The 18,606-nt window shown below is 33.8% G+C and overlaps 1 protein-coding gene and 1 pseudogene across 6 annotated transcripts in view; one reads left to right on the forward strand and one right to left on the reverse strand.

The window, feature by feature from the left end:
* Positions 1–227: 227 nt before the first annotated feature.
* LOC125647432 (M-phase inducer phosphatase-like) lies at positions 228–6,374 on the reverse strand (annotated as a pseudogene).
* Positions 6,375–11,288: 4,914 nt separating this feature from the next.
* Positions 11,289–18,606, forward strand: part of LOC125645949 (protein lin-9 homolog) — a 30,719-nt gene continuing 23,401 nt past the window's right edge. For 3 of the 6 annotated variants that reach the window (XM_056142576.1, XM_056142577.1, XM_056142578.1), the window contains exons 1-2: positions 11,314–11,355; positions 14,887–14,924. In XM_056142576.1, the coding sequence (XP_055998551.1) occupies positions 11,337–11,355; positions 14,887–14,924 (57 nt within the window). In that variant the 5' untranslated portion in view covers positions 11,314–11,336. Of the gene's footprint in view, positions 11,356–14,305; positions 14,342–14,886; positions 14,925–18,606 lie in introns of all 6 variants that reach the window. The other 3 variants (XM_048871972.2, XM_048871974.2, XM_048871971.2) reach the window with 3 other exon arrangements.

Here is an 18,606-nt window from a genome sequence, read left to right on the forward strand (position 1 = left end):
ATTTGCATCCACAGATAAGTAAATACCCCGTTTTGTATTTCTAACTTCTGGCAAGTACTGACTGGATCAACAACAAATTATAAAGTTATATATAGTAAACAACAATTTATTATGTTACATATTGTATTAACAACAAACCACTATATATACAATTAATGTCAACCTGTGAAATAAAATCAGGACTTTAAAGTTTTCTCGTCACAAATAAACAATAAAATTATTAACAATGCAGAATTTAACAAAATAAAACTTCAGTGGATTTCTGAAAATTTATCAACTTATCTAAGTTAATGTTCGTACCTTGAATCCGATTTGAATAAAAAGGAAAAATACATATCACAGATTAACGTAAGTAAATTTCTAGAAAATACGTTATATTTATATCAAAAGTCTCTCTAGAAAAGCAATCTTTGTGGTCCACTTCTCTTCTCAACTCCAGACCAAGATTTAGATTTGGCCCGGAAGTGACGTAGATCGTTCGAGTGGTCTTTATGAAGCATGGGTGTATAGTCTTGGGGTGTACAAAGGCTCTAGAAATGAATTTAAAAGGCGTATAGTTCATTCATATTTTTAGAATTACGCTGAAAAGTTACATAACAATGTAATGCTATTCACTTATCAATGAAATACATTTGTACGAGATCTTACCTTATGATGCTGGAAAAATGACTTATAGCCTCCGTGCATAAGATATATTTCTGGACAGAGGAGATGTGGATAGTTATTTTTGTTAATCTCACGATCAGCACTGCGCAACTTCCGGTACCTGTATTCATGAGATACGCAGTTAGTCATTCATTGGTTTTTCTCTGTGGTATAAACCGAATCACTACGGAAGCCCATTTAGGACCTATCAAAAATATATTTCTAATTTGAAATAGCGAATTTCAGATTTCGTTATTTCAATTTTAATTCGTTATTTCAAACAAATTTATAAACTTCATAATAATAGATTTCAAAATTTAAAATAACGAATTAAATTTCAAATAATGCATTTTCAAATTCGTTATATCAAATTGTCTAATTCGCTACAACAATTAAAAAAAAAATTACTGATGAAAAGGTGAAAATAGCGAACAGTGATCAATCTCATAACTCATATAAGGAATACAAAATTAAGAGTTGGGCAAACACAGACCCCTGAATGTACCAGAGGTAAGATCAGTTGCCTGATCTTGTGACATCTTCCTCCAACTACATTTTATTAATTACTCGTTTTAACAAATTGTATTAAAATTCCTTTTAACGAATTGAAATCCGAGTTAATGAATTGAAAAATCTATTCTTTCTAATTTTGCAAATCGTTATCACGAATTATATACTAATTTGATATCAACGGTTTCATGAATCGTTATATCGAATCTGACAATTTGATATACCATTTCTAAAATTCGTGTTTTCAAATTTGATTCGTTAAAAGAAATTTTGAAATGTGATATAACAAATTCAACAAATTCGTTAAAACAAATTTTAATACGTGATAACGGATTCAAAAGTTTGAAATTACAAATCAAATCTGTAATAACGAATTCTGGAATTCGTTATTTCAAATTCAAAAATATTTAAATGGGCTTCCTTAGAATCACAAATCATTCTCAATTTCAAAACAATATTTTTCTAAAGTGCTTACATTTTAGGTCCGCGTTCTGATGAAAATTCGCAATAGAATATAAGAATATGACGTTCTCCATCAGCAGGAACACTCTTCAGAATACTTGAAACATTCTCCTGTTTGTAAAGGTTTTCAGCCGTCTACAAACAAATCATCAAGCGTACTTTCTAAAGACTGAAATACAATTCTCAATAAGTATATAAAGGTGTCTAAAGTATAACATCTTATTCATTTGATGCAATTTATCGAATCAAAATAAAATTTAAATATTTTTCTGAGATCTGGGTATGTGAATGGAAATGAAATTTTTGATTTACATGTACATGTAAATGTGAGAAAATCTTACCATGATATGGCCACCTTCGTATTCATACGGGTACCTGCAGTCAATAATCCGGAAACTAGAAATGTCGTCATTATATCGCCCGCTCAACAAGTCGGCCACCTTAAAAATAATTCATAGTTAACCATTAGTGATGAAAGAATAAATGTATTAAGCTGTTTCCATCCCTATGCGACTTCGCACAGTTTATGGTTCAAAGTAAAAGCACTGTATCAATTTCCACTTAATATGATTTTAAAAACTTGAGAAAATATAAATAATTGTGAATCTCAGGAAAAATCATTGTATAATAGACTACATGAAGAAAATACCAGCATATGAGGTATTGACCTTGACAACTTTTTTTTAAAATATCATATATATAAAACAGATGATTGATATATATTTTCAGTCAATTTCTAAAGAAAATATAGATATAAATATTGTTTTAACGCATTGAATTTGAAAACACAGATTTTAGAAATGGTTATAAATATCAAATTCAATATAACGGTTTAAAAAACGTTGATATGAAATTAGTTTCTGATTCGTTATAACAAGTTGGAGAATTGCTAAGAATATATGAAATAGTTTGAAATTATAAAAAAATTTAAATCATTAACTCGGATTTCCATTCGTTAAAACGAATTAATACAATCTGTTAAAACAAGTAGTTATTAAAAGCAATTTTGTGATATATGTAGTTGGACGAAAATGTCGCAAGATCAGTAAATATTATCAAACTTTATTACAACGAATTAGACAATTTGATATCACGAATTTCAGGATCCGTTATTTCAAATTTAATTCGTTATTTATATTTTGAAATTCGTTATTGCGAAGCTCACAAATTCGTTATAACGAATTAAATCCGTTATATAACGCATTTTAAAGTCTGAAATAACGAATTAAATTCGAAATAATGAATTCTGAAATTCATTATTTCAAATTTTAAAAAAATTTGATAGGTCCTTGATGTTTTTCCGTATATATTCAATAGAATTCAAATTTTTATTTGATATAAAAACTTAAACTTAATTTTAATTTTATTAATAATGATGGTGAAAGTTACATACAAAATTATCGTGATAGGATAATTTTACAACAAAATAAAATTTTCAGAATAAGAACTAATATTGTTTTAACATTTCTCGTTATACAGCACCCTCTGAAGAAATTACAAGTACACTATCTCCGGGGAGTCACTGTGTAGAAAAAAAAATAAACGGTTGTTATCTACGGTGGCCCTACCGAATCTCCAGTGACGGTTTTCAGGTCGCTGTGTGAACCCTTAAAGGTGGGAAGGGCGCACTCTTGACTCCCATCCCCAATCAGGTTTTCCTCGTCCGTCAATCTTGCTACCGCCGTCTTTACTTCCGTTTCCTCTGATTTATTAGGAGAGTCCTGTCAGAGTAAAATATGTTCTTTGATTTTTACAAACTTTTCATTATCTCTTTGCATGTAGTGCAAATCCATTTAGTTATTTGAAACTGTACGGTCCACAAGTTTGGCATAGTTTACATATTAAATATTTACATATTTTTCGTCTGCATGATCATATTTTTAATATCCACCCCACCCCCACCCCAACCCCTCCCCGAAATATCCAATTATTCAATTTCCTCATTTGCAAACGTTACCACAGCGGGAAAGCCCTTTAAAAAAAGCAAGAAATCACGTGATGCTTTCTATCAGACCCCATTGTTGACGTAAACAACGGCAAGTGTTACATGAGGTCAGCAGTCCATTTAATCCGAGATTCCTCTGACTCTTACCCCCGCTTTTATAGTCACAAAATAAAAGCGGGGTTAAGAGTCAGAGGAATCTCGGATTACAGTCCATTGTGTTGTTGGGGTTTGTGTGTGTGTGTGTATATATATCATGGGAAAACACGAAGGCTGTCTTAATATGTTTATATTTCACCTAAACAAGCAGTCTTCATATCCTGAAATTCATTACAGTTCGGACGAAAATGTCCTCTCTCTCTCTCTCTGTCTGTCTGTCTGTCTCTCTCTCTCTCTCTCTCTCTCTCTCTCTCTCTCTCTCTCTCTCTCTCTCTCTCTCAGCATTCACTACTTTTGTTTACAATTGTATTTTACAGACAAAAAGGGGTCTCCGGCAGTACAGCTAAGACAAAGTTCCACACCTAATAAACACTCGTTTGCATGAAGTTTATCAGAGAGAAAAAAAGACCATGCAGCATTAAGGTTCTGATCCGATTACGCAAATATTACGCCATATATACTAAATTGTTGTTTCAATGTACCCATGTCCCAAAACACACAGCCTTTTACATTAATTATATGTCTTCATATTTTGTATATATAACTGTTTCTTTTGATAAACACATAGTTTTCATGTCAAGTTGAAAGTTAAAGTTTCTGTTGAAAAATAAAATTCATTGAAACGTCATAGGTTTGTTACTGCCCAAAATATCTATAGCAAATATTATTGTTTATTGGGTGAGCCCCTTGATTTTTTAAACACCCCACTCACCAATCTTAATCAAGTCACAATGGCTATTTGAAGTCTAAACTACAAATAGACATGTGTGGAAGAAGATTAATCGGAAAAATAGTTACAATTGCTAGCTATATACAGAACATTAGCTCTGAGTACCCCACCCCCATCCCCGAGCATTGCTTACCCCAAACGATAGCGACTTCTTAAACAGCGTGCTTCTCCGTGCAGTCTGCTTCTCTAGCTTGTTTTTGCAGTAAGACCCGTTATCCTGATCGGTGAGTCTCTGTCCGAATAGCCTGCGTTTGGCGTTTCCCGAATCATGGATCTGAATTTAATGGAAATTGTGATACAGGTGCTTTACAGTTTAAAAAATGTCTATCAAACTTTAAAAACTTTGTACACTAACAATCGTATGCTATTGAAGCAATTAAAGAATATTTCGTGCAAACAAATTCAATCATCATCTTGAAAATAAGATTCCGTTTTTTATTTCCGATAACTCTTTTGATATTCCGTTTGTTTACATTAATGACAAGAGGCCAACTTACACTAACTTGACGCTGTAGTGAGAACTTTGGTGTGTTCTTCAAACCATCAAATGAAGATTCAAGCGAAATCTGTAAAAAGTAAATCGTCATTTTTCATTTTCATCATTTCAATTCTTTTTCCAAGATCAAATTTTCCTTTTTCATTTGGCAGGTACTCATTCGAATAGGCTTGTGTTTGTGTTCAAAAGGCGACTGGATAAGCATTCATGTTCGAATGGCGAATGAATTTGCGTACTTGTTCGAATGGTTTCACCAGTGCCACTGGCATAATCACGATCATACATACATATGTAATATAATCAATATGAAAATGACTGAATGACAATTAAATAACTTGATTGCCATGTTCATTTATCATTTGGACCAAAAGTAAAATTAACATTTTGTACATGGTAAAGACACAAAGTTGTCTAGTATTTTGTACAAATTTTTAAATAACTCAACAACAGACAATGTTGATTTTAAATGAGTTAGAAATATACAGAAAATTTACAAGAATGTGGTTTAAATTATATCTGGATTTTACAATCTGTAGAAAATGAAGAATGGCTGATTAGTGTTATTAAACAAACTCTGAATGATCAATTTCAACAGAAATGGGTTTCTGAATGTAATACATCAGGAAAAGGTGTACTTTAGTAATCTATTTACAAATAGTATTTTTACATCGAGAAATTATCTAGAAGCCAATGTACCAAGAAATATTATTCTTATATTAGCAAAATTTAGAACAAGTAATCACAGGTTACCTATTGAGACAGGCAGATGGAGTGGTGTGCCCAGAAACCAGAGAATTTGTAATTTATGTGAAAATTGGGTTGGGGATGAGTTTCACTATATCATGACTTGTTCAGCTCTTAGGGATAGTAGAAAAAAAATTTACCTTCTAAATATACAAACAGACCATATGTCATAAAATTCTTTAATTTTTTTTTTTTTTCATGTAAAAAGTTATCTGTTATGAGTAATCGTTCCAAATTCATAAATATAATTCACAAGAGAGTTACCCTTCCAGGTTAAAAATTATAAATTATACACTCTTTCATGCATTGCATCAACTGAATTCTTTGTTTAACATTGTGTATATGTATATCTTCTCTGTGTCGTTTTGTGCACTATGAGAATAAATTGAATTGAATTACAGATAAGTAGCTAAAATTTCCTAATATTAAAAAAAACATCTGTAAGTTTTTACATAGTCCATATCCTCTGTGTCCATCCCTAGGCCGGAGTCCTCATCCACCATTAGAGATAGAAGTTGTCTGTGGTCCGAGGTCCTGGAAGGGGTTAGAATGTCGGCGATATCGGTGTCCATATCCTCATCACTCTCATCGAAATGGAGTCGGCCAACGGGAGGCAACTGCAAAAAAAAAAAAAAAACATCCAAAGTGTCAAATCGCAATATAGATACGAGGTCTAATAAATACATATAAGAATATATAAAGCACTAAAACTGACCATTGACTCGAACAATATGTATTGTTAGTGTCGTTGGTCATATGTTACTCTAAAATACATCACATTAAGACGATGTTTTTAAACGGTATTTGTACAATATCTGTCAGTGAGGAAGTTTCAAATTCGCCACACATTGAAAACTACTAGTCTACAACAGCAAGAAAGATGATGTCCAAAAATAGTTTACTTTTCGTGGGTAGATAAAGAAGAGCGGTATTTTCCACAGGAATATTAAATCTAATTTCATGAATATTGCTCTTGTCAACGATGTCAAAAATATAGTGGAGGGGGGTGTGTGTAAAAATACGAGAAAATGCACACAAGAATTGATTTCATAGAAAACAGATATGCTATGTACACATAAATATATATACATATCTATTTTCTTTATGATTTTTCAATCCTTGTGTCTTCACGTATTCTCGACCTACTAAGACTTTTATGAAAATTTAGTAACTGAAAATAGCATCACAGCATTACATGTACACACACTACACTAGAAAAACAATACAATACAAGATAATGTTGATGCAAAGCATCAAATGGCCCGCTAACATTTTCTGATCTGGTTCCAAACAAACAAAATTTTTTGATCTAATTCCAAAGAAACTGTCTATGAAAAAGCTGCTATATAGACACAGGGAGCTGACGGTGTTATCAAACATGATTGGATGAAAATTAAACACCGAAACATTATTTATTCCCATTCTAGATTGCGGCATGTGTACTTGAAATTCTATTACGAATTTTATTTTGATTTTGATTTTCAATATCAAACATGCTTTAGAAATGTACTAATGGGTCACATGGAACGCAATGACAAGGCATACCCCTGAGCTATGTCACATGATGCGGGCGATATTCTAAACTGTGCAGGTCTGCAACCATGATTTGCACGTCGCGGATTTTAAACTAGCCAATAACCGAATTATACATATACAAAAATATTTCCAGCCTATTCAAACCAAAATTACTTGTTTTTATCAATTCATTTATTGAATTAATATATGGAAACTCATCAATAAATCAGTAATAAGTTGTATCTATATTTTACAAAGGGGAAGTACTTGTTGTAAAAACTTAGTATAAACTCGTGAATTCATAATATGTATTTACTAGTGAATAAAAATGAAACGTATTGAATGACTTCTATTTATACGTTATCTAAAAAATGTTGTTCAGAACTTTTATGTATGCTATCCATAAGGAATTATTCTAGCATTAAAAAAAATGATTTTTCATTTTCCAGTGCGCACGTTCTAACATAACCACGCATAGATCGGCTACAACAAGACAATGGAAAGTATGATACGATATACAAAAAGTTGTACTACATATAGAATTATTAAATTATCATCTATTTACTTACCTCTGTAACTGTTTGTGAGAAATCCATATTATGTTGATTGTCCATGCGGATCATTGGATGGGAGCACCTTAATTATAGATGGATTTCAGCTCGATGACAGACGGTAGCAAATGCTCTTAGACTATTACAGAAATATGAAATGCACAATAGAAAAATAACATATGAAATAAAGTTTGCAAATCTGACCGATATATATAGCCGGAACGTCCTCAAAATATCTGTCAGGCCCTCATCACCTTAATTAACCATGTCGAGTACTAGCTCACCAATCAGGGTTAATTTTCGCACATTTATTCATTACCTATACCTGATTGCGAGTCCTGCAAGAGGAGTAGGGTGTTTTCCAGAGAATATAATTACCTGGTAAGTGGACACTACAGCCCAGATTGACCGTGATAACTAGACGGGAAATTTGTCCGAGTATCTCTAGTTCTTCCTGTTTTGACACCTGTAAGTGAGAAAATTGGTGTTTCCTCACACGAGACAAATCTCTGCACAATACTTATAATGGACCCTTATTTGATGTAACTGGTTTGTTATGAAACAGATAGAATAGTCAAACAAAAATATCAAATATCAGATCTCAACTCTCTGAAACGCCCGGTAAAACAAGTAAATATCGTACAGATCAATTCAAAAGTGACTTTTCCTAAAGCTTTTATGCTTTTGGATTTACGACTTACTATTCAAGATACCTTCTAAATGATAAAATAAAAATTGAAAATTATGACACTTATGCACCAATTTGTTCTCACTAATTTTGTCAATCTCCTCCAGTGTTTCTGTTTGATATTCTGAAAAATCACGAGCGGAATCCCTCTAGATACGGAAACATTTTTTTTTTTAAATCTTGAACGGTTCACTGAGAATTCTAAGACGTACTGCACCATATTTTAAAAGGGTTATAATTGCGTAATTTGCAACTAGAAGGCGGGCGCTGGTAGTTTTTCGTATTCATATTTCATCCTTTCGTTATGTCCGTACAGATTCACTTAGCGATATCATACAAGATTGTCTAAAATATTCCAAATATAGTTCAAAACTGAAGTACATACAAATGAATAAACTATGCGAGTAAAGATATCCTGATTGCAGAAAAACTGAGAGAGAGAGAGAGAGAGAGAGAGAGAGAGAGAGTGTGTGTGTGTGTGTGTTTTGAACAAGAAATACATGTATGTATAACATAAAGAATAATATCATTAACATTATTATTACAAATTTATATAGCTCTCTATCCAATCAAGTCAAAATGATAAACAAAATGTGCCAATGATAAACTAGGTTTCTTTTAAAACGTTAAATGCGAAGTTTTATAGATTTGTCCATTATTCGTGGATCCCAATTGCAAATCTTGCACAGAGTGCTGGATTTCATCAAGTTTCCCCAAAGTAAGTCTCACACAAGGTAAAGACAATAAAAACGGCTCCGATGAGATGAATGAAAATGTAGAGGTTACCGAACTTCTATCGACCGTACAAATTGGCCGTATGAATAATAAAGATTATATCCTTACTATAAGTTAAACGCCTCTTTAAAAAATATGCCGTACTGCGAAAACCTAACCGATAATTGAGGGATTTCGTTAACACAGGAAATAAAGTCGTGCATCACATGCATATATCCATGCATATGCATATATATATATATATATATATATATATATATATATATATATATATATATTCACCAATCAAGGGCCCTCGGGCATGTACAGGTTAACAAGCAATTAATTGTAACTATGAAAATAAATAACAATCATTTAGAAGTACTCCCGGTAATACTGACAGAGTTCACACTTCTGCACTGCACATATCTATAATTATATATGAAATACTGATTACAGACAAGATTTAAATTAACATGATAAATAAAATAACCCAACTGCTTCACACATGTTTCTGAGCAGATAATGACAGTGTTGTGTGAATACATATAAAATTGTAATCAAATCGGTATAATTATATTTTAGTAAGTACAGTATGCAAGTATAAAACACATGTACATGTAGGATCCAGTTGTTCTGAATGTTTTATGTTAATGCAGGGAGATTAGAATAGATATATAAATGAGAACAATTGTACGAAGTGTTAAAGAAGGCATGAATTTTATTATTGACTTGATTACAGGGGCACCAAGGGACAGTGCCTGTTAACAGTCTGGTAGTAAATTTATTGTACCAGACTGTTGGTCTTGTACTCCCAGTAACCAAGACAGCTTACATGTGTAAAGCAAAGGAAATGTGTACAATGCAAAGACATGTACTTGCAGTATCACATTCCACTGTTCAAAATCATCTTACTGAATACAGCATGCAAGTATATTACATATGTACATACAGGATCCAGTTCTGAACTTTTTATGTCCAAAGCAGGAAGGTTAGAATACTTATATAAAAAAGAATAATAACTTTATATGAGAGAATAAAAAAAAAAAAACAACAACAACAAAAACCAAAAAACAACAAAAAAAACAACAAAAAACAAAAAACAAAAAAACCAACAAAAACCCACCCAAAACACGATATGTTGACCTGATTATGTAATAAAAATATTTTAAACTTATCGACAGGATACCAACTATAGTGCCTGTCGGTGATTTATATTTGCTTGAAACTAGCTATTAAAAATTGTGTTAATCATATCGGAGAATCGCTAAGTCTAAGAAATTTAGATGAAACAATGTAAATTTAATTGTCAATGCTCGCATACATTTGTATTTGTTTTAAAAATTAACATCTAAAAAGTATAAATGTATACAAAATAAACTGGTTTCATTGAAGTCATAATCATTTTTTTTTTTTAATTCATTATTTAAAACTTAGATGCATTTAAACTTGGTACAGATTACGTTTATATTCATTCCTGAAGTACAAAGTTCTACAATCTAATTAAAATCAGATCGTTTCTACTCGATTTAAGTGTCTGATTCAGGGGACCCGGGTTCTTTTCCCTTCCTGTTACACAGTTATCAGTGGTGGTTGGTGGTGGTGGTGGAGATGGTAGGGGGGGGGGGGGTAGTGTCTGGAGCTTCGCCCCTTTGTCTTCCACTGGGACTTCGCACTGGGCACACCTACTTGGGGCCTCAAGAAGCTCCAAGACACAAACTAAAACGAATAGAATGTTCTGGGACATATTTTTATTAATATGGATCATACTTGTGACGGTGGAGGGGGGGGGGGGGGGGTGGCACCGCTATGTGACAATATCAGGCCTGTAGATGGAATGTTGGCACCAATCACGATGAAAAATTTATACAGTATATATGTTAATATTCATATGGTATTTTAGGTGGTTTAGATTGATAAGTAAAACTATATAGGACTGTACACTTCATCAACCTTAGTTAGCATTGAAATTATCTTTCCTATTTTATTCACAATCCCAAATGGGGTGAAATTTTGATTATCATCTAGATCCTCTAAATAGACGCCAATTTTCCGTAACGGACTAATTTTTTTTTTCTTTCTTCTTTTCTTCTTTTTTACTATTTTTTTTTTTACGGATGCTTTATTTGTATTCGTGTTTGACTTCTATAGTATGCACTTCCTGTATTCATTTCAAAAAGATGGCGGATGATTTGGAAAGTGAGAAAATATTGAATTCATATCAATATCAATTAGTTTTTACGTTAAAAATAAGATAGTATATAAGTGTTTGCTGTAATCAAATTGATATACAATATACTTAATGCATGCAAAGTTTATGTGTTAGGTCTAGGATTATTTTCAGACTCGTCTGTTCGGCCTATATGCACTTATTGACTGAAAACAAGTTTTCCTAAAGGAAAAGCACACTGTATTCTTTATACAAAACAAACATTTTAATTTTCAAAGTAACTCTGTTTATCGTCACGGATGTGGTCCCTGCGTGTAAAATGATGACTTCTAACTCTTAGCAGTGGCATGCTTCATTCACATTTGTCAAAACAGCAATTAAAACATCTTAGGTATAGAACTGGTCTTGGAACACCTATCTGCCCAATGTTTAAGAATTCATCAAATGTTACAACGGCCAGTTCAGTCTTCACGAAAAACTTTGTAAAGCACAGGCCCTTCGGGCCTCCCAGTATAATAATTGTGCAAGCCCGAACAATATTTTGCAGGCCCAAAATGTTTTTTTCTAATTTGACCTCTTGTTATTTGCTGATTCTACTCTATAGACACATGCACAGTTCTTCTACTGTAGGAAAATACAGGTCAAGATGATCATAGGTATAAAGAACAACTGACATTAAAAGGATTATCTTATTTTTCAACATATTAATCTCGCAGATACATCAGCAGCTCATGTTCAACTCTGTTTTGTATACACCACGTACAAAACATTTTGTTTTCTCCAGAATCACTTAATTGTTAGCCAATGCCTACCCTCGCAGTGTTCGAAATTGGTTTAAAACTTGGTATAGACCACAGGTCTATGCCAAAACAAGATGACTTAGACCTCATCGAATTGGCATAGACCACAACATTGAAAAAATAATAACACAAATTTAAAATGTTTTCATTTACTTCTAATATACTTAGAAAGTGTATTTTCTTTCCATTTCTGTAATATCATCCTTTCCTCATAATGTTTATCAGACGTCGACTGACCATGCAAGGTCCTCTTGGATAACTTTATTGCTTTAAATCTAGAAAATTGGCATAGACAATTTGGTCTATCTCAATTACAGTTGGCATAGACCAGTGCCATTTGACAGACTCGGTCTATGGTTAATTTCGAACACTGCCTTCGGTCCAATGGGGCATGAATTTTCGTGGTTTTTTTTTCTCCTCGTACTACAGTGTTTTTTTGTTTTTATCGGATGGTTGTGATTGTGAAATACGCTTGGGTGGTTTTGAATTTCCCGGACGAGCCCCCTCCCTATACTTCAGAAAAGGCAGCATGGTTGATAATTTTTCTATGCGAAATTTGACTAAGTCATGACATTTAGTCAATCTCACGCTTTGTGTAATATATACAGAACATATAAGAAAACATTTACAGGCTCGCCGGACTCCAGGGTTTAATATTTTAAGAAGCCTGATCCCGATTTTACTGGCCCCGGGCATCGGGCCACTGGTTAACGTCGAAGACTGCCAGTTTTGGAATACTTCAATATATCAGTGATGAAATTAAAATTAGAAAACAACTCATTACTGTTGATTTACTCCAAATTACGAGATATAAATTTTTGCATAAGCAATTTCAAATTAAGCACCATTTTAATGCATAAATGAAGAAAAAGTGTTGTTTGGGAAATACTTTAATTTAAAAAGACGTGATATTTTAACTGTTTATAATAACTATTTTTAATATAATCGTAAATTTGTGTAGTAAGTTGTGTACAGAGCCTTCAGTAGATATATTTATTCAATTTCAGTGTGTATCAACACATTTCTGCTGAAATTGAGTGTAAAGTTAAAATTCAAAATTAGAAGAAACAATCAAGAGTTTGTTTTGAAAGAGAATGATATATTGTCTTTATATCAGATTTTATCACAAATTACTTAATGAGATCATTTTATTTAAGATAAAATGAACTTGCGTTTGTCATGCCTCAGTACAATATATAGATCAAGAGACTAAACATACAATAGAGAATGCATACAAGTTTGAAGACAAATATTTGTTGAATATATTTTGAAATGTATTAAACTCTAGATTTCCAGGTAATCTTATAGTAAACCTAATTCTAATTTGCCATCCTTCTGGCCTGACTCTTATTCCTGATTTAACATATTGACATGTGTGAAATTGAGAGTGTGTGCCATATTGAAAACCCAGAATTCCCTGCTGTCAGCTGGTTGTCACGATCTTTTTTACATTCGATTTGGAAGTGCCCAACCACAAAGCCTCCATAGCAGGGCTGTTCCAATTCAGTCAGAACTGGTAGGAAGGCTGTATATCTAAAGTTACAGCATTGTTCTCAACAGAGAGAGTTGTCTTGACTCTCCTGGGGTGACAATGCCTGTGTGGGGTGAATTTCTGGGGTGACAATGCCTCAATCTGATTAAAACCAGATCTTCAATCCGCTCCTCTATTGGCCATGTCGCTTCAACGCGACATGGCCAATAGAGGAGCGGATTGAAGATCTGGTTTTAATCAGATTGGGGGTGACAATGCCTGTGTGGGTTGAATTTCTGGGGTGACAATGCCTGTGTGGGTTGAATTTCTGGGATGACAATGCCTGTGTGGGTTGAATTTCTGGGGTGACAATGCCTGTGTGGGTTGAAGTTTGGGGGTGACAATGCCTGTGTGGGGTGAAGTTTGGGGGTGACAATGCCTGTGTGGGGTGAAGTTCGGGGGTGACAATGCCTGTCTGGGGTGAAGTTCAGGGGTGACAATGCCTGTCTGGGGTGAAGTTCGGGGGCAAATGCTCTCGTCGCCAGAAAGTACCCAGGTACCAACATGGTTATTAAAACAATGTATTGGAGACAATATTTTACTTCTGCTTAGGATTGTATAAACCTTAGAATATTAGTACTGTGCCAGGTAATCACAATATGTATTAAGTATTTAATTCATGTACTTGTGTTTTGTCCTCTTTATTAGGCTCGTCAGCTGAAGCTTTGATTAGTTTCAGAGAGGGTAAGTCTCCTCCCTGCACAAAAACCTTCATGTACACAGCGTGTAGCAACTTTTCATATCAATGGCTTTCATTCTGCAGGCATGGCACATGTACTTGGATGCTATAAACTGAAATTTTTTGTGGTGATATATATACATGTAGGTTTTGCATGAAGAGTTGGTCTTCATATGCTTTTGATGGTGGAATCTCTCTTGTTCAGCAGGTTTATGCATGAGTTGTAAGGTGAAGTTTCAAAGCTAATATTCTTTTGGTTTGTTGTTTTGAACATGAAGTGTGTGCATAAACATTAGTGCAAAAACTAAGAATTATTAGAATATAAGTAAATAATCATTTTAATGACAATTTTTATTTTATATATATATATAAATAGGGTTATACTAATGATTTTACACAGCAAATTATTCTTCTATTCATGTTAAATGTATGATGTCACTATTTGTGCTATTAATTAAATGTATCATGTAGCTATTTGTGCTAATTAAATGTAGTGATGTCGCTATTTGTGCTAGTACGTAAGAATGAATTGGATGCTTGACTTTTGTAGCTAAAGCTGACTATAAGTCCCCATCAAGACAGAGAAACGTGAGTTTTTGAATCGGAATTTACAGATTTTATGATAAATTACAGGATCTGGGGTACATTGTATATGATTATGAATATTCAGTTTGTATTCATGAATCTAGTGCTGTGAATTTGCTGGCAATTTATACTCCAGTTTTCATGTTAGTAGTTTTTTAAAGATATAAAACTGCCTGATATTTTCTATAATTTTCTAGTAGTTTTTAGCTGACACCTGAACCGAAGGTTCAAGTGAGCTATTCTGATCACATTTTGTCCGGCGTCCGTCTGTCTGTAAACTTTTCACATTTTTGACTTCTTCTCCAGAACCACTGGGCCAATTTCAACCAAACTTGGCCAAAAGCATCCTTGGGTGAAGGGCTTTCAAGTTTGTTCAAATGAAGGGCCATGTCCATTTCAAAGGGGAGATAATCACAAAAATGCAAAAATAGGGTGGGGTCATTTAAAAATCTTCTTCTCAAGAACCACTGGGCCAGAAGAGCTGAAATTTACCTGAAAGCTTCCTGACATATTGCGGATTCAAGTTTGTTCAAATCATGGCCCCTGGTGGTAGGATGGGGCCACAAGGGGGAATCAAAGTTTTACATATAGGGATAAACTTTAAAAATCTTCTTCTCAAGAACCACTAAGCCAGAAAAGCTGAGATTTACATGAAAGCTTCCTGACATAATGCAGATTCAAGTTTGTTCAAATCATGGGCCCCTGGGGTTGGATGGGGCCACAATAGGGGATCAAAGTTTTTAGGGCTGTGTGGTGCACCGAAAATTTCGGTGCACCGCGATTCATACCATTCAATTTGATGCACCGATTACAAATTCCGGATTTCGGTTCGGTTCGGTTTAGATTTTACTTACACCAAAACAACAAATATGGCGTCCGAGTGATGTTGAAAACGTGGTTTTTTATGCAACAGAGATTTAAATCACTACTGTGTTAAGAGTTAGCATTTTCACCACTCAGATACCAACAGAATATGGTCCGTAAGATCATTGCAGTTTATCTTTACACGACATATAGCATTTCTGTCAGTGGTGGAGTGAAATCAACATCGTAGGTAATGACACAGATTTGACAGTTAACATGAGAGAAGTAAATCAATAAAGGAGAGATTTTCAAAGACTCTCAATTGATAGAATTGTTGAATTTTTGCATATCAATGAAAACAATATCATATACATTTTAGATTCACTATAGATTTGTTTAATAATCCAAAACTTATGCAGCACATTAATATAACAAATTTTGATAGACTGTCAGTGTTTTCTTTTTTCTATCAAAGTTATAAAATGTCATTATGAATTAGATTTGATATTTACAAATGACAACATATAGTTATATAACTTGAATTAAATCAAATCAAATATGCTACTCATTAAAATTGTTAATTTTTGTGGTGTCATTAGATAAATTGGACCTAACATGAACCGAATCGAAAATAACCGAACCGTGCTTTTCTGAATCGAAACCGAACCGAATCGAGCTAACCCTGAATCGTCCCAGCCCTAAAAGTTTTACATACAAATGTGTAGGAAAAATCTTCTTCTCAAGAACCACTGAGCCAGAAAAGCTGATTTTTACATAAAAACTTTCTGACATAGTGCAGATTCAAGTTTGTTCAAATCATGGCCCCGGGGGGTAGGATGGGGCCACAAGGGGGGGGGGATCAAAGTTTTACATACAAATATATAGGGATAAACTTTAAAAATCTTCTTCTCAAGAACCACTAAGCCAGAAAAGCTGAGATTTACATGAAAGCTTCCTGACATGATGCAGATTCAAGTTTGTTCAAATCATGGGCTCCGGGGGTTGGATGGGGCCACAATAGGGGATCAAAGTTTTACATACAAATATATAGGAAAAATCTTCTCAAGAACCACTGAGGGCTGTTCCATTAAAACATATGAGGTACCCGGGGAAGGCACTTTAAAATTTGGGTAACCACCCATAGAAGCATAAAAATGTAATGAGGGACCACTCACAGAAGCAATTTTAGATAGTGCGGCACCACCCATAGAAGTGAAATAAATTTGAAATACACTTTTTCTTTAAATTCAATATGTATGAATGACTATTTAAAACCCCTGAATAGAGGTCTATTTTCAGATGTTCCCAAGCATGATAGTAAAGAGAAGAGTATCTTGGGTGTTACATCACCATTCAAATAACTGGCCATCAATGAAGCTTGATCATAGAACCATCAATTTATTTTATGAAGACTGTCTTTCTTAAACATGATGAACTAAATTAATTTTATAAGTCTACTTGTAAATGTTCAAAAACAACTATTAAAAGTTTTAAAATTGACTAGTATTTTGAGTATTAAAAAACAAGAAAATGTGTCTCTTTACATAAATAAAATGATATTCTATGTTTCTTAGTCAATATATAAATTTACAATCTGCAACTTAAGATTTGTGAGGCTCTATTCTACCGTTTTCAACAATTTCGATAAATTCCAATTTCTCGATTCATATTTGTGCGCCATGTTTGATGTACTGAAGTTTCAACTTCCGATTGTCAAGTCATTTGCATATGTCATATAAAGTAGTATTTACATTGATGGACAAGTATGGAGGCGAAAGCTATTTCGTCGGTATTGAAAAAGTTTGAATTTAATATCAAGTTAAATACCGAACAGCAGAGTGTAAATTCTTTCTGCAACAATATGATTTTCCTTTCTTTGTCGAAGTGGCTCAAGTAACTACATTTTCACGCCGATTGTCACTTTAGCTTTTTCATTAGATCCACCTATGAGATTTCGCGATAACGAGCATGGCGGAGCAGACGAAGAATTTTGCATGCTGTACAATATATTTAATGAAAAACACCTTTATTAGACATGCCCGAGCACAAAGTTGGTACTCTTTTTGGTGTAAACAACATTTGGGACTAATACACAGTGCAGAGTTTATTATTGGTTATTCATAAAATTATTTTGCACCATTACGGAGATCCTATGGAATTGTAGCCTCGTCTTGAAAACGTCAGAATAAAAAAAATTGGATAGGGCTACATTATTGCAGCTAGAAAAAATCAAAAACCGTTTCAATGGACCACGAGCACGTTTCGTTTTCCATTTTGGACAAGGGAGATAATCCTAATTTCCGGTCGCTATAATTTTAGAGTCAAACTGGAAACGATAACCGAATCGCGGAACCTCATCGACCGAGATAAAATGAAGACAGAAAACGGTGTTTGTTTCACATTCTACTTTCAACCCTTCCCTTCTCTTGTTGCATTCCTCTCAGTTTCGGTAAAAAATAAAATTTTTATCAAAACAACCACCCACAGATGCAGTTTTCTGGCAGTAGGTACCCACCATAGATGCAATTTTCTACCAATGACAAGCACCCATAGATTTTTTTTTAATTGCCGTCCCCGGGTACCTCATATGTTTTAATGGAACAGCCCTGAGCCAGAAAAGCTGATTTTTACATGAAAACTTTCTGACATAATGCAGATTCAAGTTTGTTCAAATCATGGGCCCCGGGGGTTGGATGGGACCACAATAGGGGATCAAAGTTTTACTTTCAAATATATATGACAAATCTTTAAAAATCTTTTTCTCAATATCCACTGAGTCAGAAAAGCTGATATTTACAAGAAAACTTTCTGACATAGTGCAGATTCAAGTTTGTTCAAATCATGGCCCCCGGGGGGTGGGGGGGGGGGTTCAAAGTTTTAC

The sequence above is a fragment of the Ostrea edulis genome, chromosome 6, assembly GCF_947568905.1.
Source record: "Ostrea edulis chromosome 6, xbOstEdul1.1, whole genome shotgun sequence".
NCBI lineage: Eukaryota > Metazoa > Mollusca > Bivalvia > Ostreida > Ostreidae > Ostrea > Ostrea edulis.